The following is a 24,176-nucleotide window of genomic DNA, read 5'->3' as shown; positions in this document are numbered from 1 at the left end:
TGCATTGAATGGGTAGATTTCTTTGAGTAGTAATGACATTTTCACAATATTTTTTTTCCAATCCAAGAGCATGGAGTGTTTTTCCATTTCTTGGTGTCTTCTTCAATTTCTTTCATAAGTTTTCTATAGTTTTCATTATATAGGACTTTTACATCCTTGGTTAGGTTTATTTTTAGATATTTTATGGCTTTTTGTGCAACTGTGAACAGGATCAGTTTCTTATTTCTCTTTCCACTGCTTCATTATTGGTGTATTGGAATGCAACCAATTTCTGTACATTAATTTTGTACCCTGCAACTTTACTGAATTCATTGATCAGTTCTAGAAGGCTTCTGGTGGAATTGATCAGTTTTTCCATGTAGAGTATCATGTCTGTGAAAAGTGAAAGTTTTACTTCTTCTTTGCTGATTCTGATGTCTTTTATTTCCTTTTGTTGTCTGATTGCTGATGCTAGGACTTCCAGCACTATGTTAAACAACAGTGGTGAGAGTGGACACCCCTGTCGTGTTCCTAATCTCAGGGGGAAAGCTCTCAGTTTTTCCCTATTGACGATGCTATTAGCTCTGGGTTTTTCATAAATTGCTTTTATAATATTTAGGTAGATTTCCTCTATTCTGACTTTCTCAAAGATTTTATTAAGAAAAGATGATGTATTTTTGTCAAAGTCTTTTTCTGCATCCATCGACTGGATCATATGGTTTTTATCTTTTCTTTTGTTAATGTGATGTATCACATTGATGGATTTGTGAATATTGAACCAGCCCTGTAACCCAGGAATGAATCCCACTTGTTCATAATGGATATTTTTTATGCTGTTGAATTTGATATGCCAGTTTCTTGAGTATTTTTGCATCTGTATTCATTAGGGATATTGGTCTGTAGTTCTCTTTTTTTGCTGGGTCTCTGTCTGATTTGGGTATCAAGGTGATGCTGGCTTCGTAGAATTAGATTGGAAGTTTTCCTTCTATTTCTATTTTTTGGAATAGTTTGAGAAGAATGGGTATTAGCTCTGCTTTAAATGTCTGGTAGAATTCCCCTGGGAAGCCATGTGTCCCTGGGCTCTTATTCATTGGGAGATTTTTGATAATAGCTTTGATTTCTTCACTGGTTATCAGTCTATTCATGCTTTCTATATCTTCCCATTTGAATTGTGGTAGTACATGTATGTTTAGGAATTTGTCCATTTCTTATAGGTTGTCCAGTTTGTTGGCATATAGTTTTTCATAGTAATCTCTGATGATTGCTTGTATTTCTAAGGGGTTGTTTGTAATAGATCCTTTTTCATTCATGATTTTGTCTATCTGGGTGCTCTCTCTTTTCTTTCTAAGGAGCCTGGCTAGAGGTTTATCGATTTTGTTTATTTTTTCAAAGAACCAATTCTTGCTTTCATTGATCTGTTCAACTGGTTTTTGGATTCTATATTGTTTATTTCTGCCCTGATATTTATTTTTTATTTTCTTCTACTGGGTTTGTGGTGCTCTTACTACTCCCCTTCTAGTTCCATTAAGTGCTCTGTTAGATTTTGGATTTGTGCTTTTTCTAGTTTGTTGAAAACAGGCCTGGATTGCAATATACTTTCCTCTTAGGACTGCCTTTGCTGCATCCCAGAGATTTTGGATTGTTGTATTTTCGTTTTCATTTGTTTCCATATATTTTTTTAATTTCTTCTCTAATTGCCTGATTAGGCCAATAATTCTTCAGTAGGGTGGTTTTGAACCTCCACATCTTTGGAGGTTTTCCAGTATTTTTCCTGTGGTTAATTTCAAGTTTCATAGCATTGTGATCTGAAAATGTGCATGGTATGATCTCAATTCATGTATACTTATGGAGGGCTGCTTTATGCCCCAGTATGTGACCTATCTTGGAGAATATGCCATGTGCACTCAAGAAGAAGGTGAATTTCCTAACTTCAGGATGCAGAGTTCTAAACGTATCTATCAATTCCATCTGTTCCAATGTGTCATTCAGGTCCATTGTTTCTTTAGTGATTTTCTGTCTGGTTTATCTATCTATTGCTCTCAGTGGAGTATTAAAGTCCCCTGCAATTAGCACATGCTTATCAATAAGATTGTTTATGTCTGTGATTAATTGTTTTATGTATTTCGGCACTCCCAAATTTGGCACATAGATGTTTATAATTGTTAGCTCGTTCTGATGGAGAGACCCTGTAATGATTATATAATGTCCTTCTTCACCTTTTGTTACTGCCTTTACTTTAAAGTCCAGTTTGTCTGTTATAAGTATGGCTACTCCAGCTTTCTTTTGCCTTCCAGTCCCATGATAGATCTCTCTCCATCTCTTTATTTTCAATCTGAATGTGTCTGAAAAATGTGGGTTTAGATTCATTGTGTTCATCATAATATTTATGTTTGTAGTGGTGTCTCTGGCACCATGTGTCCTTTGCAACATTTGTCTCATAGAGTCCCTCTTAGGATTTCTAGTAGGGATGGCTTGATGGTTGTGAATTCTCTCAATTTTTGTTTATTTGGGAACACCTTTATCTCTCCTATTTTGAATGACAGGCTTGCTGGATAAAGGATTCTTGGCTGCATATTTTTCTGTTCATCACATTGAAGATTTCCTGCCATTACTTCCTGGCCTGCTAAGATACATTAGATAGGTATGTAACCACTCTAATAGGTTTCCCTGTGTATGTTAGGGCACTTTTCTCCCCAGCTGCTTTCAGAATTCTCTCTTTATCTTTATATTTTACCAGTTTCACTATGATATGTCATGCCAAAGGTCAATTCAAATTACGTCTTAAGGGGGTTCTTTGTGCCTCTTGAATTTGAATGTCTATTTCTTTCCCCACATTCGGGAGATTCTCAGTTATAGTTTGGTCTAGTACACCTTCAGGACTTCTCTCTCCTTCTTCCTCTTCAGGAGTTCCTATTATACATATGTTGTTCCGTTTGATTGTATCACTCAGGTCTTGACTTTTCCTTTCCTGCTCCTGGATCAATTTCTCTCTCTCTCTCTCTCTCTCTCTCTCTCTCTCTCTCTCTCTTGGCTTCCTCTTTTGCTATAACTGTGTCTTCTAATTCACCTACTCTTCTCTCTGCCTCTTCAGTTCATGACGTGGCCACCTCCATTTTATTGTTCACCTCATTTATAGCCCTATTTAACTCATCATGCCTATTTTGAGAGTCCCTAGTCATTGTATCAGTAGCTTATCTGATGCTTTTTTCAAGCCCAGCAATTAATTTTATGACAATTGTTCTAAATTCTTGTTCAGTTATATTGTTTAGATTTGTTTTGAGCAGTTCTGTGGCTGTGACTTCTCTCTGGAGTTTTTTTTAGGGGAGAGTTCTTTTGTTTTGTATTTTTGGCTAGTTTTCTGTCTTTTGTCAGTTTTAAAAGCTCTTTGTGTACTGTGCACCTGTTAGTATTGCTCTGCTAAAGGAGGCTTATTGACTGTCCAGATCCTGTCATTTCAGGAAATGTTCTTTTAATGGTGTCTTTCAGTTTCTCTTGTTGTGCCTTTGATTAATTTATTTCCCTACTTAGTGATATTTGGGACTCTCTGTCATGTGTAACTTTGGCTTATCTCTTGGGGTAGCCCTGAGAAGGAAAACAGACAGACAAACACACAGGGAACAGAAGCACACAAATTCACTGACAAATCAAACAAACAGACAAAAGGGGGAAAGGAAGAAAAGAAAAGAAAGGTAGAGGAAAGAGAAGAAAAAAGAGAAGAAAAAAAAATAAAGGGGGGGCAGAGACAACAAAGGACAATGGACAGTCTAAAAGTTACAACCAGTCTAGGGGAGAGATAAGGATGAGATAAGGGAGAATATATCTGGATGGTAAGAGGAAAAAAAAGAGGAATAAAGGAAAAAAGGGAAAAAAGAGCAAAAATAAATAAATAAATAAAGGGTTAAAACGGCAATAATAATAAAAAAATAAGTACAAAAAAAGCAGCAGCTCTCCCTCGCGGATAGGTGTGGTTTGGTATAGTTAGGTCTTGGGGGCTGCCCTCAGAGGCTCCCTTGGTGGTTGCTGAGAGTAGAATGGCAGCACCCCAAGCTCAGCTGGAACTAAGTGCTACAAGCCACTCTTATGAGTCTGATCTCCTTGTGTCTCAGTTGAGCCAAGCTGTATTTTCCAGGCCCGCCTCATTTCAAAATCCTAGTCCATGCACTTTTATGCTATCACAGATGAGATGTACTCCCTTTGGAGGCTGGCTTCTTATCTGGGATCATGTAGGGGGAGGGAGCAGTTTCTCTTGGTCCAGCCTGGATTCATGCTGCCGCTGCCTGAGGCGCAGTGCGCTGCTGGAAACAAGGTGTGCACTCTCCACATCTGCAGTCAAAGTCTGCTTTCCTGCAGCAGCCGCCACAGCAGATGCCATTGCCGTGGCCAACTCCCTGCCGGGATCTCGCAGGTATGGGGGCTGTTTTTCCCTTGTGCCACCTGGGTTCAGGATTTGCGCTGCCCAGTGGTTATATATGGATTGAGAGTTTTTCTCTCCGTACCAGGTTAAACATTCTTTATCTCTTCTCTAGAAACAGTAATATGTGCATGTTCAGTTTCTCTTTCTCTTTCCTATGTCTCTCAGGGTCTCCACGCACTTTCCCTGCATTGGACTGGGGCTCCTACCTCCCCTGCCCCTCTTGGGCTCATCCGTTTTTCAATCTCCCCAGTTCACACTCAGTCACTCAGGCATCTTTGAGGTTGTCTTCTTTCTGTAGTCTGTGTTTTATCCTTCCACTCTTGCAGATGAGAGTAATGTCCTTCTCAGTTTGATAGATGGTGCAGACGAAGTTTACAGAGCTCCCTTCTTCTCTGCCATCTTGGCTCCTCCCCTGGTGTATGCTTTCTTGACAATTGTTAACAATAGTGGGTTCACACTGTAAGTGGGATGCATGTCTAAGACTTCCAGGCTCCTGCTCTCCCAGTCTCTTCCTTGAGAAAATTAACACAATGATTTTGGTACTCTTTCTTGCTGAGTCTCAAAATCTTTCTCAAAATAGCATTCCAGGATGCCAGCTTACCAACAACCAGTCATAACTGGCATAGCAGTTAAAGCTGATTTTCTGTCCCTGGACTACCTGATCTCTAAATTACCTTTCAGATCTAATATTACATGTGTTTTTATTATGTTTTTGTTTGTTTTTGATGAGAGAGAGAGAGAGAGAGAGAGAGAGAGAGAGAGAGAGAGAGAGACAGGGTATGAACAGGGGAGGAGCAGAGAGAGAGAGCGAGACAGACTCTGAAGTAGGCTCCAGACTCTGAGCTGTCAGCACAGAGCCCAATGCAGGGCTGAACTCAGAAACCAGGAGATCATGACCTGAGCACAAGCTGGTTGCATAACTGACTGAGCCACCCAGGCACCCCTCATATGGTTTTTATTGCAATTTCTGATGATTCTTGTTTTTATATCATAGGGCATCTTCAGTTATTCTTGCTTGTATGTGTAACAGGTTGGATAATGCCAAATTATAAACAATCTAAAAGTAACACATTAGCTTATATAATAACAACAACTGTTTATAGTACTTGCCTATTTTGTGTTCTTTCTAAGAGAGGTTAATAGGAAGTAACATAGTTGGTTTAAGGAAATCACAGATTATACACTAAAACAAATTTATATGCTAAATAATGTTTTATATATGACTTTGGAGCTTTATTTCTAAATATGAAGATTAAAAGACAATTTTCATATGTGACAGAACATAGTACTTAAACTGAAATTTTTATCTCAACTTCTATATATGTAACTTTATAACTTTCCTGAAAGATTTATGTAAACTGTTCTATTTATTTGGCTGTTTTAAATTTTTGTAACCTAAACATGGAATTCATCTGTGTGTACCTTAAGATAGTTTCTTTATTTTGATTTTAAATGCTAAATGAGCCAAGCTTTAAGACAAAATCTTTTTTTTTTAAATAAATCCATTTGTTTATATAAATCAATCCTGGTCTTATTTCCTAAAATAATGAAACAAATTTCTGAGCAGTGTTTATGCCTAAATCCATTGGAAGTATAACTATAAATTCATATTGCTTTTATGAGTGTTGAATTCACAAACGTGAGTAGGTTCTATGATTTTTACTGAAACTTCAACCTCAATTTGTTATGGTCTAAGAAGAATTCATCCTTGATGCTATCTTTTAATTTTATTTGAAATCATATAACCTGGCTTATGCTTGAAAATAATGTCCCTAATAATTATTAATTTATTTGTAAGTGCTGATTGGCTTAAAATTAATCATAATAAATGTAGTTGGTGTTTATATGCATGCCATTAGTATAGTGCTTTTAAACTTGCACTTTGTCAGCCTTTATTAACTGGCCAATTAATTATATAGAAGTACTTATCATCTATGCTTCAACCACTCTGTAAAACATTATAATAATGTATAAATATTGAGAATATTATACCTAGAATGTCTAAGATCTAGAATAACACCTGAACCAATTATAATTACTGGCCTTCTCAAATGGAATTTCTTTTACCTTGATTCCTCCTGAATTTACTTTTGATTTTATTTCTAATCTCTTGCCCTCAAATATTGACGTTCTGAGATCTCTCAGATCTCTTAAGTCTTAGTAAAACGTAAATGAGTTAAGAGTTATTAAGAGGTCCCTGGCTGGCTCAGTCAGTAGAACATGTGACCCTTATTCTCGGGGTTTTAGTTCAAGCATGACATTGGGCATAGAGCCTTACTTTAAAAATAAATATGTAAAAATTTAAATTTAAATTAAAAATTTAAAAAGCTAAAAAAATTAAAAAATATTTAAAAACTTGGGTTCCTGTCTGGTTTGGTTAGTAGAACACATGATTCTTGGTCTCAGTATTGTGAGTTCAAGCCCCATATTGGGTATAGAGATTACTTAAAAAAAGAGAGAGAATTAAGACTTATTAACCTTTTTGCTATATATGCTGTGTCTTTATATGTGCTTATAATTTATATTTGATCCAGTTTTAACTATGTTTGAAGTAAGCATACATGAATACACAATGTAGTTAAAATGAAATTAAAACAGAGATCATAAATCATATGTAGAGATTAGAAATTGTATAGTTAGAAACCAGAATGAAATAATTGCTGAAATTTAGTATTTGATTTGACCAGGAATTTTCTGTCAAGAGAAAGAACAAAAACATTTTCACTCTCCCAATGTAAAGAGAGACCAAGTGCTATCAAGGTTTAGTTAACAGAAAAGCTCTTTTCTGTGGTTAGAAATTCCTTTCATCTTCTATTTCATTCATTCACCAATTTACATATTATCTGCTTTCTGAAAACCTTGTATTATGTACTCAGTGAGGAATTATATTTTCCCTGATTTATACATTGATAATTATAAAAGTATAGCTGTCACTAATTTGAGTGGCTGTCCTGTGAAAGGCAAATAATGAACATTGATTTTTTTTTCCAATCCTAGCAATAATCCTGCAAAGATGCAATTTTACCCTCTTTACAGAAGACAAAACTGAAACCAGGAAAAGCTAAATAATTTGTACAATTATTAGATAGCTAATACGGGTAGAGTTCATTAGCTGAATTCCAATAGCACTTTGTAATTTGAGGATTTCTTCATGGAGATGTTAACTTTAAAAAAAAATCCATAGTTGTGTAATAATTCCATAAGTCTTATTCACAGTTACTCCAAAGGGGAAGTTTTATGAAACTCATTGACCTTTGAATATTATTGTGCTTCCTTACAGCCTGTGAACTTATGAATCAAGGCATCTTGGCCCTGGTCAGCTCCATTGGCTGCACATCGGCAGGTTCCCTCCAGTCTCTGGCAGATGCCATGCATATCCCCCACCTCTTCATACAGCGCTCAACAGCTGGGACCCCAAGGAGTGGCTGTGGACTCACCCGGAGCAACAGGAATGATGACTACACTCTCTCTGTTCGCCCACCTGTCTACTTAAATGACGTTATCCTGAGAGTGGTCACAGAATATGCCTGGCAGAAATTCATTATATTCTATGATAGTGAATACGGTAAGTTTCGGGGTTTGTGTGAGTTTTGTATGCTGATATTTGCATCGCAAGCGACTTCATTAAATCTTGAAAAACTTCAAGGAGTTTGTCCATTGTTATCTGTGTTCTTTTTGTTGTTGTTGTTGTTCTGTCATAATCTTCTTAAAAATCTAGCAGCAAGAACAAAAAGTTTTCTTAAGGCTTCAAGTTAAATAATTTGTATTTAAATCACTTTGAAGTCAAATTTAAAAATTAATACCTATACCTGATATTCAGTCTGTAAATGTTTCTAAAGGGAATCTGAACTCCAGTATACCTTGATTTTTCAAATAATGAGAAATCATAAAGACAATACTGTCTTTCTCCCTTTACAAAAACATTTATATCTTTATATAATAATAAAACATTATTTTGAACAGATCCTGAAACATTGAAAATAAATACCTATTTATATTTATTGATTCCAAAAAATCCCAAAACTGATATATCTTGCTTACACCCTAACACTCTTTGGAGTCACAGAATATACTGTTTATAACTATCATGGCATATTGTCTACACTATGAGCTTTCACAAGATGCTGAGTTGTATAAAGACAATTTATATAACCTCCCAAGATAAAACACAAGGCATTTGCACTAAATTTTCTGTAATTCAAGGAGAAGATGCTTTGTCTCAGTATTTTTACCTGTGTTTTATTAGGAAAAGTAAGGAAAAATGATAACTATATTTGTTTGATTTTTCCTGAATAAATCTGTCTCCTAACTGACTCATCCCAAAGATGTTCAAGTATAGTTTCTCTCCAATTTTTGTCATTAGAGGGAATAGAGATGGACATAATCAAATGAGAGAAAGCTAGCAGGTCTTGATGAAGAATATATGTTTTGAAACATATGTTTCTTTAGAGATTTGCCTTAAAGTAGAGTCTCAGAAGATTGTCTGCCATTCAGTATGGATGGATCTAGTTTTTATCTTTTTTATTTTAAAAAAATCAAGAGGGTTTCACCTTCTATAGTGCAACTTATTTGTCTTGGCAAACAAATAAATAAACACTTTAAAATAATGGTTTTCTTGTCATCATCTACCCAGAATTGTCAACAATATTGGAGAAGTTAAACAAGAGCAGGTCAGATAGGGGCATCAATAGAACTGAGCACAAACAGGTTGGCAGAAATCTGGAAAGTATCAAGAGCTCCTGTGGAGGGAGAGCAAGCGGCAGTTACATTTAGCCCTAAATATTCAAAGGTTGCGTGGGGTTTTGGCAGCCAGAACAGAATGAAACTGCTGGGCCGATTTCTGCCAGAAGTCTGTGGCACTCTCTAGAAGCAGACTTGTCTCCAGGACGGAAATCCTTATTTTTGTTGCTTAATTCATATTATTTAGGGATCACAGAACCAAGACCAAGACTGAAATGAATAAAATAAACAAAGAAAATTAAAAAAAATAATTGGCTCATCAGTAAAAGTAAAGATTGGACACAAATTTGAAATTCACTGACAGGATTCTTTAGGGGACTTAGTAAACTCTACCTCAGGAAACAATATATTGAGTATGCCTTTGTCAATTTTACTTCCAGTCAGGTTATCTATGATTTTTATGGTCTTATAAATGGTGTTCTTATGACCTCTGCTCAAGCATAACTAGAAATAATTAATTTTTAAACTGTGAATCTTTCTTGGCACAGGGAGGGAAAGGATATTTTTTTTAGTTAGGCCTGTCAGAATTGTTCGATAAAATAAAGAACAGAAAAGCGATTTTTAATGAAAGTTTTTTTACAACATTAAAATGGGATTTTTACTCTTTCACTATAAATATCCATGAAGCAAGAAAATCCCTTGCCATCTTATTTCCAAGTCCTACATGGATTACAGTTAGGAAATTCTTATAAAAGAAGATATTTTTATTATTGATAAGGTAAATGTTTTTGAAAATGTACACTAAATTTGTACTCATAGAAAATCATTTACATGCACTTGAAGTCCTTTATTCTCTTTTCCACTATTTTCCTTTGAGTAAATAAGATGGCTATTTACTTATTTCTAAGTAATAAATGTATGACTGAGTCCTGTTAGAAGTACGTTTGTTTTAGGAATTATTATACTTAAAAACTGTATTTTCTTTTTCTTTGATGATATACGTGCTTTTGACTTACTTTTTAATATAATAATTCATGAAAAATCACCCTGCTTGTATCCTTAAAATTATTTCCAGTAATACTCTTGTTTAATACAAGAAAATTTCCCTTTGATACTCACAATAAGTCTTGCTGGAAAAGAACTGGGCTAGAGTCCAAAATAAACAGCAAGCTATCCAAATACCTTCTACCTTGAAGAGGGCTACATGTTTTTACATATCCATTCATCAGTGTCATCATTTTAAGTTCAAACATTGGAATTATACTTGACTTTTATCTTGGTTATCAGGAATTGCTTTCATTAAGAAATGGATTAAGCATCATCAATGGATGAAATAAGTCAGCCTACTGGAGCCAAATGTTATTGAAGATGTATTTTGCTTATAAAAATACACTTTAAAAAAGAAAAAAAAGATTAGGCTTCTATATTCAGTTAATTAGAGAAACACTTTTTTCAAAAGCAGTTAATTATGATTAAGGGCACCATATAAAAGGCTACTTTAAATTCCTTAACAAAGAAAATCCAAGTCTTTGATTCGAAGTAAATGGATGAAACTAGAAAAAAGGGTGTGGAAACTTTATTTGAATGGATTGATTCAAGACATTTTTAAAAAGGCTTGAAAAGAGTTTAGAAAGTGTTGAGCTTTTAAAAAAATATGTCATTTAAGAAATATTCATTGCTCACTTGCTTAGTGCAATGCAAAATATGAGATAAAAAGTTTTACAGATGTGGTCTTAGCCTTTAAGAAGCTTACAATTAACAAAAGAGGTAAAATATTTAAGACTCTTTTAATTGAGAAAATAGTGTGTTAAGTGTCATGAATGATGCAAACTGAATGCGAATGGTGTGTAATGAAGAAAGTGTTGAATTTTTGGCAGCAGTGATCAAAAAAAGCTTTATGGGTAGAATTTAACCTTGAATGTTGCTTCTCAAAATCCTAGCTAACTTTCACAATGTGTGAGAAGTGTCAACAAGTTTAGCAGCAAGAAAAATAATAAAAATATTATCTCTGAATGTTTAATTTGCCAGGCCCTAAATTTAAGTATTTTATATTAAGTCATTTAATCTTCTCAAAAGCTCTATGAAGTAAGTAATATTATTATCACAATTTTACAAATAGGAAAATGGGGGAAAATGAGTAACTTTCTCACAAAACACAACTAAGGTAGTATTATAGCTGAAACTTAGTCTTATCAGAGCCTATAACTACTAACTATGTATAATAAGTATAAAGAAGTTGTGAACTGTTACCCAAGAATATAATTAAAAGGGCTAATCTTACAGAGAGCATTTATTAAGAGCATTTATTATATCCAGGGTCTTTTCCATGGGCCTTACACATATCATTTCATTTAAGCCTCACAGCAGCCCCCTGAGGTAGATAACTATGGTGATGATGATGATGATGATGATGATGATGATGATTTTTGTGATGAAAAAACATCAAGTAACTTGCAAGTAAGTTGAGAAGCCTGAATTCAAACACTGATGATCTCATACATAGTCCTTGCTTTCAACCACTGGAGTATTTTGATGCTGCAGAAATAAGAATAAGATTAATTCCTGACAAACTGAAATTTTTAAAAAATTACAAATGAAATACATAGAATAATCTTTATTAAAGAGAGACAGTGATATCAAGCATGCAGATCTTCAACATAGTAATATCATTGAAGGAAAAAATATTGTATTCCAGTTTGGAAGATTTGGTTAACATTGGAAATATGGAAACAGGACAGCCATTGGGCCAAAGTAGGCTGATTCACTGGCGCAAACAGCTGCCTGCCGGCAGAATAACCTTCTTTCCTTTCAGATTTGCCAACAAAATGCCAAGTTTATTTGAGAGACCAATACTTCTAGTTGAAAAACTACATTTTTCAGGTGCTCTTACCTCTGGAGGCTGTTATATGATATTGTCAAGAACTATGAGGCATCTGAGATTTTATTCTACCTACAATCTAACTTGTTAGCTTGCATCACTTTCCTGAGTACTGGCAGAAAGCACTATCCTCTTTTAGAGAGAAAGAGGACTTTAATACTCATGGTACAGCAAGCAACATGAGCCTCAAATTAATGTCGGTTACTCTTGACCTCCTGTCTGAAAAGACTATGTGGACCCACTCAGGTGGATGCTATACATACAACAGGCTCATATGACAGGTAAGAAACTCTGCTTAGGGAATCGTATCTTTTATGATGGGCTTCTAATATGCTCAGCATATGTCCCAGAAAAAAGACACTATCTTCACTGTAAATAAGTCTCTCTTATCTAGGGAGATTTTCTCCTTCCATAATGTGCAATAAGACACAAAACCTATGGAAATTGTCTCCCGACAATTGTTGGTTTGATACTGTGGGCCTCTAGCAAATTTTCCCATAAATAATCCGGTCCTAAGACTGCTCTGGTTAATCTTACTAACAGGAAGTAGGATCAAATCTATTCAATTTGTTTTCTCTGCATTTATTTAAAGATGCTATAAACAAAATTTTAATGAGCAAGATTGATCACAGAGGCATTGATCCAAGTAAAATAGGATTTATTGGTAGTTGTAAAGATTCTACCTGTTTCACGAGGAGAAATTCTGTCATCTATAACTACCTTGGCCACTGAGTTTGGGCTAACCTGACTGACTTCCAAGGCTGAAGTGGTACCATTGATCAATTCAGTGAAATTCAGGAGAAAAAAACTTTAATTGGATGGTTCTGATCATAGGGAAAACTACCTATAGTTACACGTCAGTAACAAGTCAGATATAGCTCTATATAGCTCCCTCATTTAATAAAAGTAGCCTCACTTTAGAGAGATCTCAATAAAGTACTATATTATCTCATTCTGCATTTACTTAAACACCTTAAAGTCTTGTGGACACTCCTAATGTGTGACTTGTGTCTTCAGGAAGGAGGTTACATTCACACAAGCACTATAGTTCTGGAAGTGCACATGACATCCCTGGTATGGGAGTGGGGACAGGGAGATAGAGGTTAGAAAAGAGAGGAGGAGAGAGTTACATTCCAGGAACCCCTGAGTGAGACATACATCAATAGGGCCTTCAGTATGACTCCTTGCCAGCTAGTAGTTCTGAGTTCTCAATTCACACAGGATATTTGAGTCCAGCTCTAGTTTAGGAGGCACAGCCTGAGGACAGTCAGTACAATCTATCTTTATTATCTATTTCAAGGGTTAGGAACCTAATATTGGGCCTGAAACTTCTTTTTGTAAATAAAGTTTTATTGGAACACAGCATGTTCATTTGTTTACATGTTGTCTATGTCTACTTTTGGGCTACAATAGCAGAGTTGAGCAGTTGAAATAGAAACAAAACTCTTAAACCTAAAATATTACAATCTGGCCATTCTAAGAAATTGTTTACCAATCTCTGTTCTATGGCATTAAAACTAATCTTGGTGATAAAAGTTAGAAAGTAGTTGCATCACTGGATTAGGGGTGGACTGTCTGGAAAAGAACACAAGATAGCCTTTTATGATAACACAAATATTCAACATCTTGTTTTTAGTGGTAGTTACAGGGCAACACAATAATTACTCTTTGAACTACACAGGTAAGATTTGTTTGTTTTATTGTATGTAAATTATATTTCAACCAAAAATTAGAAGACACATTAATCCATCATATATTTGAAGAAGAAAAAAGGGGGAAAGAATGGTAAGATCAATTTGCCTGTCACAGTATTTTTTTTTAATTTTTGATGTTTATTTATTTTTGAGGCAGAGAGAGACAGAGCATGAGTGGGGAAGGGGCAAAGAGAGAGGGATATACAGAATCTAAGCAGGCTCCAGGTTCTGAGCTGTCAGCATAGAGCCCGATGTGGGGCAAGAACCCACAAATGTGAGATCATTACTTGAGCCCAAGTCAGAAGCTTAACCAACTGAGCCACACAGGCGACCCTGCCTGTCACAGTTTTAAAATAAATAGCACAATTGAATCATGGTCATTTAGAGATTATGGAGTCATAGAAAAAAGATTTATATAGGGGCGCCTGGGTGGCTCTGTGGGTTGAGTATTAGGCTTGGCTCATGTCATGATCTCGCGTTTCATGGGTTCCAGCCCCACACTGGACTCTGGGCTGACAGCTTGCTAGAGCCTGGAGCCTGCTTCGGATTCTGTATCTCCCTTTCTCTCTGACCCTCCCTGCTTACGCTGTCTCTCTCAACCAAAGTAATAATAATAATAATAATAATAATAATAAAAATAAAATTAACATTAGGAAAAAAACTTTAAAAAAGAAAAAATTCATTTAGAATTGAATGTAGTAGACTCTTAGAACCTAAGTTTGATAATAGAGCAGAATGACTAGAAGAGCTTTTTAATCATCAGAAAACCCGAGTTCCATCACAGATTCCTGGAATCAGAATTGTTGCAGGGTGCTTGGGTGGCTCAGTTGGTTAAATGTCTGACTTCAGCTCAGATCATGATCTCATGGCTCATGGGTTCAAGCCCCATATTGGGCTCTGTGCTGTCAAAGCAGAGCCCACTTTCAGATCCTCTGCCCAACACCACCCAAAAATAAACAGACACACACAAAAAAGAAAAGTTATTGCATGGTATGCATCAGCAATATATATACTTTAACACTTTCCAGGTGGTTTCCAATACAGCCAGCTTTGTTCCTATATAAGGCATTTGGAAACAAATTTCAACAGACCTCTTCTTCAGCATCTTTGAGTATAGTATTGTTTCCCCTTCCAGAATATTCCAAGGGACAAATAACTCATATTTTGAAGGAGCCTATTTGACATTTGGACAATGAGCATTTTTAGTTGTCAGAATTTTTTTTTCTTTATGTGAAACTTAAAAACACTAATATTGGACAGATGATCCATTTTCTGGAATAATATAAAATGAGAGTGATTTTGCTGAAAATCATTTATCAATAAGTGAAAGAAATGAATATGCCCCCTGAACCCTCCTTAGTATTCTACTGCATAAGTACCATTTTCAACATGAGCAAGTTCCCAATTTCAATGTGTTGTGCTTTTCAAATATTTTACTTTTCTAAATGTCTTTATCCCTATTTATTTAGTTTTTCAATACCTCTGTATATGCTTTGATACATTTACTGACTGTACAATAAGCCTCATGCTATCTTATTGCCTTAGAGAGAGGGATGAGACCTCTCTTTTTAGCAAAACAATACAAAGCAAAAAACACATTCTAACTTGTTTTTTTCCATAATTTCTGTTTTAAAAATTCTTAATATTTACAGTTTCACTTTTCATTTTCTTCACTTATTTATAAATATTTTTCAGAAAATTATCTTTCTAATTTTGCATCCTCAGTTTGCTTAGATTTCAACCACTTCTCTAGGAGGAAGTTTGATCAAGTAGGTAGAATATGATATTTAGGAAGGCTAATTAAAAACAATTGGCAGTAGTCAAAGTAGGCCCACTATCAGAGAAGTGTATGCAATGAATTAGTTGAATTTTAGATTCAACCAATGGTTAGATTCCAGAATCAAGGAACTGACTATATACAGAAACCAGAGAATCATAGAAAGTTATATATACAATGGAATACTACATGGCAGTGAGAAAGAATGATATCTAGCCATTTGTACCAATGTGGCTGGAACTCGAGGGTGTTATGCTAAGTGAAATAAATCAGGCAGAGAAGGACAGATACCATATGTTTTCACTCATATGTGGAAGAGGAGAACCTTAACAGGACTATCGGGGAGAGAATGGAAAAAAATAGTTAAGGGGAGGGAGGCAAATCATAAGAGACTCAAATACTGAGAACAAACTGAGGGTTGATGGGGGTGGGGGAAAGGGAAAATGGGTGATGGGCATTGAGAAGGGCACTTGTTGGGATGAGCACTGGGTGTTATATGGAAGTTGGAAACCAACTTGACAATAAACTATAAAAAAATAAATTAAAAAAAGAATAATAGTAAATCCAAAATAAAAAAAAGTTTTAGTAGTAGCTGCTTCTTAAACTGGAATAAAAACAGATATTTTGCTTTAATGGGAGGATTCTATTCTATTGATGAGAGGAAAGTTGAATTTCATAGCTGGGTGGTCTAAATGGAACTCATTTACCAGAGTGACTTATGCAGTGAGGTTGAGTTGTGCGTCAGTGAATGAACTACTTGAGTTCTTTAGTATCCTTTACCTACAACAATATTGGTCCCATAGCCCACTACTGAATTTGATCTATTGATAGATCTATTAGATGAATCAAGTTATGAAGTCTGGAGGGGTAATATAATGACAGGGATCTAAGCAGCTTGTTACAGTAATGACATGGAAACATGAACTTATTGAAAGTAGTTAGATATCTTCCCATTGTCTAATGTCTACTTCAATTTATGTATTGGCTTCATTCTTAGGCAAGACAGATGGCGTTGGTGAGTCCAAGCATATTGCTACAGATTCTTACACTAAAGAAATACCCTTTTCCTGCTTTGTCTTTACATCAAATATCATTCATATAGATATGTATCTATACATCAGATTTCAACCTCTGTTTTGGGTCCTATACTATTTGAGTCCAAATCAAGTAATTTGGTCAGGCACTTGGTGGGCTCTCAAGTAACAACTTGAATTATGTGGTGGGTGAAATACCGCTGGGAGAAGGATAAGCATATGTGGACCCATGTGCTGCTTTTTCCAGTCTGAAGGAAACCTTGTTTATAGGATAAAAATACTTATTTAAGCATTTAGTAGATCATTTTATTTTAATTAGATTGTTTTAATTTAATATTAAATTGACATTTGTGAAATATTTTAAAATTATAAGTACCTGTCTAATTCTACATTTGAAATCATTTTTAAAAACACACAATTAGTAAGTCTAGTTTGAATTTGTGTTTGCTGATTTTGGTTAGCTGGAACTTACTTATCTTCTCAAACTTTCTGACATTTTCCTTACACTTTAAGGATAGTATGTTCTCCTTTACAATAAGATTTTTTAGCCATATGTAAATTTTGACTATAATTTGTAAAACCGAGTCCTTCTGAAAATCAGAGACCTTAATGTCCATAATCAGTGTTGATAAAATAAAATATCTTGGTATGGAAATGATTAAATGAAATCTACATTTCTCTCTTCATATAGAAATACAATATTTTAACACCCATGGACACAAAAGCAAAGAAAAAAAGAAAAGGAAAACTCAACTCTAAGGATTACTAAGTGGGTTACTTGTGGGTTCTCCTGCATTCTGAATACATTGGTTTAATGATTCCAAATTAAGGGTCAATACATAATCGACTGACCTGAGATACTTCCGCACTTCCGTTAAGTATATCACCCTTTCCTTACAATTAAATTGCCATATGGTAAGCCCCTTTGAAATGAACTTTGGATGATCATTCTCATGAATGCATTCCAAGGAAGAACAACATTCATTCCATGCATCTTGATGTAGACATAATCAAAGCCCGTAAAATGGACACATTTCTCCTAATTGATTGCAAATGTTTATAATTACCCTGAGAGTTTTTTTCAAATGTCTAATGACTATAATATTATTAACTATCTCTCTAGACAGTCTTAAAGCTGTTTATTACTCATTTGGCCACTTTCCAACTTTCAGTTCTCTCATTTACTTCAATGTGCATCAATAAGCGTATAATTAATCCAAGCTTCTTATTGAACTCTTTCCTTTGCATTAGTACATCGTATTATGTCAAGTAGGTAAAAATGACATATTGAACTACTCTGGATTTGTTCTTAGTCAAATGTCCTAATTGATCAGCTTACTGTAAGGATGATTCTCATACTAATCTGATCTAATGCTAAAATAGTAAGTTCTCATTAAATAGGAAATCTCAGTGTTTGACCGCTGTTGCTAGACCATGTCACCTCAAAATATAATTCAGCATATACCCTATTTTTTGTTTGTTTTTTCTAAATACACTACAGATGGCAAGGAAATACTCACTGGAGACCTAAACTTCTTTTGAAGTAAGGGTTCTTCTAAATAAATATTTTTAAATCACCCAATGGTTAAAAGACCTGTTTTCTCAAGTGAGGCATTTTGTACAGTAGGCTTTGCTATTCATATGTTGGGAAAAGCCATTTAACTCAATGGTGTAGCTCATGTATCCAGCAACATGACATATTCATTTTTTATTAAAAAAACTCACAAGATTCTAAATATTAATTTTAAAGCTCAGAATTCTGTCATCATTTCAGAAACTCCTGAAGGCCAAAGGCTGTGCTAATCTCCTGTTCCAAGTGAGGTCTTCAATGCATTAAGTGATCAAAATGATTAAATATGCTTAATCTACTCATTTGAGGGAGAGAATGGGGAGAGGAGGAAAAAATCAGAGAGTGACGAATCTTTTTTCCAACCAAATTCAGTATTTAAATATGATATTTGAATATAATGATCTTGAGGAATTCTGATATATTCCACACAGTATCACTAAATTTTAATCAAATTTCAGCTATAGTTTGGAAAACGATTAGTTGAATGACATTCTTCTATCGACTGTAGGTCTTGTGTTGTCATCAGGTGGTTTAATAACAAACTCCTTGAGGGCAAGGACTGTTTTTTGTCTTGCTCAGCATTCTTTCAAAGTGCTTGGCATGTAATAAGAGAATTGATTAGAAGAGGGATCTATTTGGATGCGGACCACTAGTTTGCAATGAACACAGGATATCATACTACTGGTTTGGGGGTCAGTATGGAAATGTGTTTATATATCAGATTCGAATTCAGCCTGGGATTTCTCCATCCTAATCTACTTTAATTTAAACCATTTTTAATACAGAGATTACTTTTAATTTCACATTAGTGACCATGATAAAAGTCATTATTTTACGTAATTTAAAAAAATAAATAATTGAGCTTCAATCAGCCACTGCCTCCTGGAGAGTTTCTGTGGGAAATGGTCTGAATAGATCAGAGAAATTGGTGGTTGCTAGAATATCAAGTTCTGAGGATGTTACCTAGATCAACTGTTAGTCCTTATCAAAATTGTCTTTTGTGTTTCATTTTTCCATAGAAAAAGATAGCATAAGAAAATTAAGTACAAATGGCACTTTTGACTGAGTTAATAAAGTCTTGGTAATGAAAATGTACCTTGCTTAGAAACCTGTGGGTAATAGCTACTTTAATATTTCACAAAGCCCTATTTCCTTTTATTAGGAATTAATTTAAACATGTTTCTTTTCATCAGTAAGATGTGGTTTGTTGCTATTAACCCTATGATTCCATTCCTTGCTTCCATTTCTTTCACTGTCATTAATCACGTTAAAACCTAACTGTCTGTTTAAGTTATCCTTTGCTCCACTAAACTGGATGTACCTCAAGGATAGGAATGTGTTTTTACCTTCATCCCCAGACTACCATATATTTATAAAAATGTTGTGTATTAGTCAACACCCTTTCTCTTGAGAGAGACAAGAGTTCATTTCAAACTAAGTGAGCAAAAAGAAAAAAATGTTTTTCATTGACTCATGTAGTTGAGAAGTCTAAGGAACAGCTGCCTTGCCTCTGTTTTACTTCACACATTGGCTTCATTCTCAGCTTCTCTCTAGACACACTGGCTGCTCAGTCCCAAAACTACAGCATACTACTTATGACATAAAAAGAAATCTTTTTTTCTTTATCCATATATCAAATCTAAATCCTCATTTGAATCCTGTGACCATCCAGGGACATGGTAAGCTCAACTTGACCATTCCTGGGATACATGACCATCCAATAATAGAACATAGAACACAACAGAACTAAACTGAAGCTATATTTACCTTCCTGTTATTAATAAATATCACTTAATCACACCCACAGGCCTAAAAGCTCCTTGAAGTCAGGCACCATGTCTTGCCTTCTTTCTGTGCCTTTCATTTTTATTTCTTGTCAAGGAATAGGCACACAGCTAAACAACTGTGATTATTAATTATGCTCATATTAATAAAACCAAAGGCCTACTCTTTCTCTTAATACCACTTCGATACAGCAACTAATAGCATGATTCAGATTCTTCTTGTATTAAGCTTACCAACTGCTACATATGATGGGTGTTGGGTGTTATTCTTTTTTTTAAAAATTTCATATAGTTTTTTTATTTTTGAGACAGAGAGAGAGAGAGCATGAGTGGAGGAGGGGCAGAGAGAAAGGGAGACACAGAATCTGAAATAGGCTCCAGGCTCTGAGCTGTCAGCACAGAGCCCAATACGGGGCTCGAACCCACAAACCATGAGATCATCACCTGAGCCAAAGTCAGACACTTAACCAACTGAGCCACCCAGGTCCCCTGGGTGTTATTCTTAAGTAAGCGAAATATTATTATTTAATTACTGCATTTCAAGAGTCTAAAACATTATGCTTGCTATTCTGGGTAGCTAGTCAACAGTAAATTTTAGACAATTAGGTTCTATTGGATGGGAAATGTGATGTCCTAACAAGTGAGTATGTACTATTATTAACAATAATAGTAAGTAGCATGTGTTAGACCCTACACTGAATTTTACACACACTAGATCAGAAAAATTTTTGAAAATTTTGCGAACACATTATCTAGGTATGGATAACCTGAATTCCAGACTAAGGAAGCAAAAGGATAATAGCAATCTTTTATTATATCACTTTTTGGGCTAAATAACAATATACCATATTACTTGATTTCTGGCCAAAATAAAAGCTAAAATAAATGCCATAGTTTTAAATCAAGAGGAAACCATTTATAAGCTCAATTTAAATTGTACTATCTAACAAAACCACTCTCCAGCTGCTTTTCATTTTTCACACATAGCTTGTCATCCACTTAGATCCTCTACCTAAATTTTCAATATATTAAAACTGTATTTAGAATAAAATCAAAACGTCTTTCTGTGCTCATCAGGAACCACAAAATCTGCCTCTCTCACCATACATCTGCATCTCACTTTGTTCTCCTTTCACTAACTTGGTTGCACCCACACGGACAGCCTTTCTGTTCATCAAACACAAACTCTTCGCTGCCTTGGGTATTTATCATGCTGTTATCTTCTCTTCCTACTTCTTTGCTTAGGTAATGGCCTCTCATCTTTTAGATCAGTTTAAGTACCAGTTTTCCAGAGAAACCTTCCTTGACTATTATAAGTAAACTAGATTCTCCCCTCCACCCTGTCATTGTCTACAAGAGCATCCTTATTGTCTCTTCCCAAGCACTTAAGGTGATTTATATTTATTTGTTGGCTTACTTTACGGTCTAGCTCATTGTGGGGAAGGATATTCATTGTTGTGTTCCTTGAACACAGCATTGTATCTGTAGTCAGTGAATACATTTGGGAACATTTTCCCCTCAAAGGTAAGATATGAAATTGCACCAGTATGGTATATCTGTGAACAAAAGATTTCCTAAAACATAAGTAATCTGGAACCTTAAGTTTTGTCCACACTATGTTTTCTGAACATATTTGTTTATTTCAATGTAGTTCCTGTTTGGTTTGTATTATATTTAACTGCACCTTTAAGTGATTCAACATAAAGAAACAACAACTACTTACAATTCAAAATCAAGGATCTGCTTTGGCACAAATTTTAAAGGCATATTGGTTCTGGGATGGACCTAGGTTTCTGTATTTTTAATAAGATTCTAAGATGATTCTGATTCATACCAAGGTTTGAGAACACCTGTTGAGTGTGTACATGGTCTTATTATATGATTACCTATATCTGCGAATCTCATCAGATCTAACCTTTTGTTTTGAAGTATAGTCCATTCATAATAAGCAACCTATAATCCTATTTAATTCTCATCTTCCACCAGTTTTTTATCCCCCCTAACCATTCTAAGCCATGGATATATAGAGAAAAATATAGTTTACTATATGGTTAAAGCAAATCTGATATATTAAGATTATAAAGCTCAGATTTCTTCTTTAAGTAGCCAATGAGGTACTAGGAAGAAATATTTGTAACATTTCAGACCCTTATTGTTACTTAAATATACATCAAAGTACAATCTGTAAACACTCTATTTGGAAGAGATTTGATCCTTTTATTTAAATATGAAATAGAAACAGTTTCATTTGATAGTCTTTTAGAACTTTGCTTATTTTGAAATTAGTGAATGAATATTTTATTAAAATACATTTTATAGGCAAAGTACATCCCCTGTACTCTGGAAAAGAAAACTATCTCCTACCAAGTTTGCCATATTTGAGCTAAGAAAGGGATATTCATAAAATGACAAAAATGTGGCTCTTTTATTTGTGGTCTAAGTGACCCTGAACCCTAGAAGATAACCACTCAAAACCCTCTATTTAGATTGTCAATGTCAAATCTTAGTGATGGTATTGCCTATTTCTAGAAATGGTAGTAATTTTGATTTAGAGTCATCTGCCACTAGTAATACTCACATTTCATCTAAGGTTAATAGCTCTCTTGATGCTGAGCAAAATAACAAATGTACTTTCTGTATCTCACATTTATTTTAGACAAGTGACAATCTTCCTCAACTGCTTCTCTCTACCCAGTCCTAAGATTTTGTTAGAGGTGAGATAATTTGAAAAGCTCAGTGGAGACAAAGAAAATCATTTAAAAAATAATTCCTGGGGCTTCTGAGTGGCTCAGTTGGCTAAGTGTCTGACTTTAGCTCAGATCATGATCTCACAGTTTGTGAGTTTGAATCCCACAATGAGCTCCATGCTGACAGCTCAGACCCTGGAGTCTGCTTCAAATTCTGTCTCCCTCTCTCTCTGACCTTGCCTCTCTTGTTCTCTCTCTCTCTCTCTCTCTCTCTCTCTCTGTCTCTGGCCCCCTCCTCACTTGCTCTCTCTCTCAAAAATGAATAAGCGAAAAAAATTTTTAAATAATAATTCCTTCATTTTTCATGTAAACACATTATATTGTACTAAACCTAAAATATATTTGGCAGCACTTATTAGCTACTCAATTAGTAGTTTTACATAGTCTATTGTGTGGAACAATAAAATGCATTTTGGTATGAGTGAAATAGCTTTTTTATCTACTTTCTGTGCTCTAATTCACATTTTGATGTGCTTTTGATGTTCCTAGATATCCGTGGAATACAGGAGTTTTTAGACAAAGTATCTCAGCAGGGAATGGATGTTGCACTACAGAAGGTAGAAAACAACATCAATAAAATGATCACCACTCTCTTCGACACTTTGAGAATAGAGGAATTGAATCGCTACCGAGACACTCTTAGGCGAGCCATCCTTGTTATGAATCCTGCTACTGCCAAATCCTTCATTACTGAGGTAAGTAAAAATTGCCATGAGGTTGGGGTAGGTGAAATATTAAATGCTATGGAATAGACCTCACAGACAAGTTGAAAATTAAGAGCAGTGCTAGAGAGTTAACTATACAACTCTCATTAGCACTAATGGAAGTAAGTAGCACACTGAATTCCTTGCTCATTGCGTTTCTCCCCTACTGTCCAGTTAATTGCTGAGAATGTTTGTATTTATATATTTAAGCATAAAGCCGGGACAATTTTAAGAAATCTCATGGGAGTTCAAAACTGTTATTGACCCTGAATTACTTTAACATGTTCAAGAATAAATTCTCTAACCAATCCTCAAATTTTTGCAAGTCAGAATTTTAACTCCAAGGAATGATATACTTCAATCGGGCTATTATTGCCTGGACATGATTATTTTTACAAAAATATGGAGCAGATTTACTTCTGTGAACCCTGTGCCAATACAATTAATTAAAACTGCCTGAAATTGTACAAAGTCATGACCATTGTACATTTTATGATGTTGCATCTTCAAAATTTTAATAGTGTTCATTCATTTGGCTAGAATCTCCAACACTTTGTAAAAATATAATTAAGACTTTTAATGCTTGGTATAACGTCATTATGTTATAAACTGCCCGCTATTGCCCTGACAGGATCATTGTCATTTTGTTACTTCACATTTTTAATTTTACATAGTGCTAGAACTTTCCATGACATTACATACTTTCACATGGGTTTTATTATTAGTGTTTTTAATTTTGGTGACTTTATTTGACTATTGCTTTTTTCCTCACTTCTCTAGTAAGCTTTCTTTAGCTCACAAAGTGCTGCTATAAAGCCTCCAAATTTGGAATGTGTTAGAAATTCTTTGACACTCTATAATATAATTGGTATCAAGGAACTGAAGCAGAATATAAAATACTAAGAAGAATAAAAC

General features: G+C 34.9%; 1 protein-coding gene across 1 annotated transcript in view; it reads left to right on the top strand.

Annotated features, from left to right (window-relative positions):
- Nucleotides 1-24,176, top strand: part of GRID2 (glutamate ionotropic receptor delta type subunit 2) — a 1,401,829-nt gene that overhangs the window by 735,979 nt on the left and 641,674 nt on the right. The window contains exons 3-4 of the mRNA XM_029943131.1: nucleotides 7,674-7,958; nucleotides 23,047-23,252. Coding sequence (XP_029798991.1) covers nucleotides 7,674-7,958; nucleotides 23,047-23,252 — 491 coding nt within the window. The remainder of the gene's footprint in view (nucleotides 1-7,673; nucleotides 7,959-23,046; nucleotides 23,253-24,176) is intronic.

Source organism: Suricata suricatta, chromosome 1, assembly GCF_006229205.1.
Source record: "Suricata suricatta isolate VVHF042 chromosome 1, meerkat_22Aug2017_6uvM2_HiC, whole genome shotgun sequence".
In the NCBI taxonomy this organism is placed as follows: domain Eukaryota; kingdom Metazoa; phylum Chordata; class Mammalia; order Carnivora; family Herpestidae; genus Suricata; species Suricata suricatta.
Note: the sequence above shows the minus strand (reverse complement) of the source record. Positions and strands in the feature narration are given on the sequence as shown.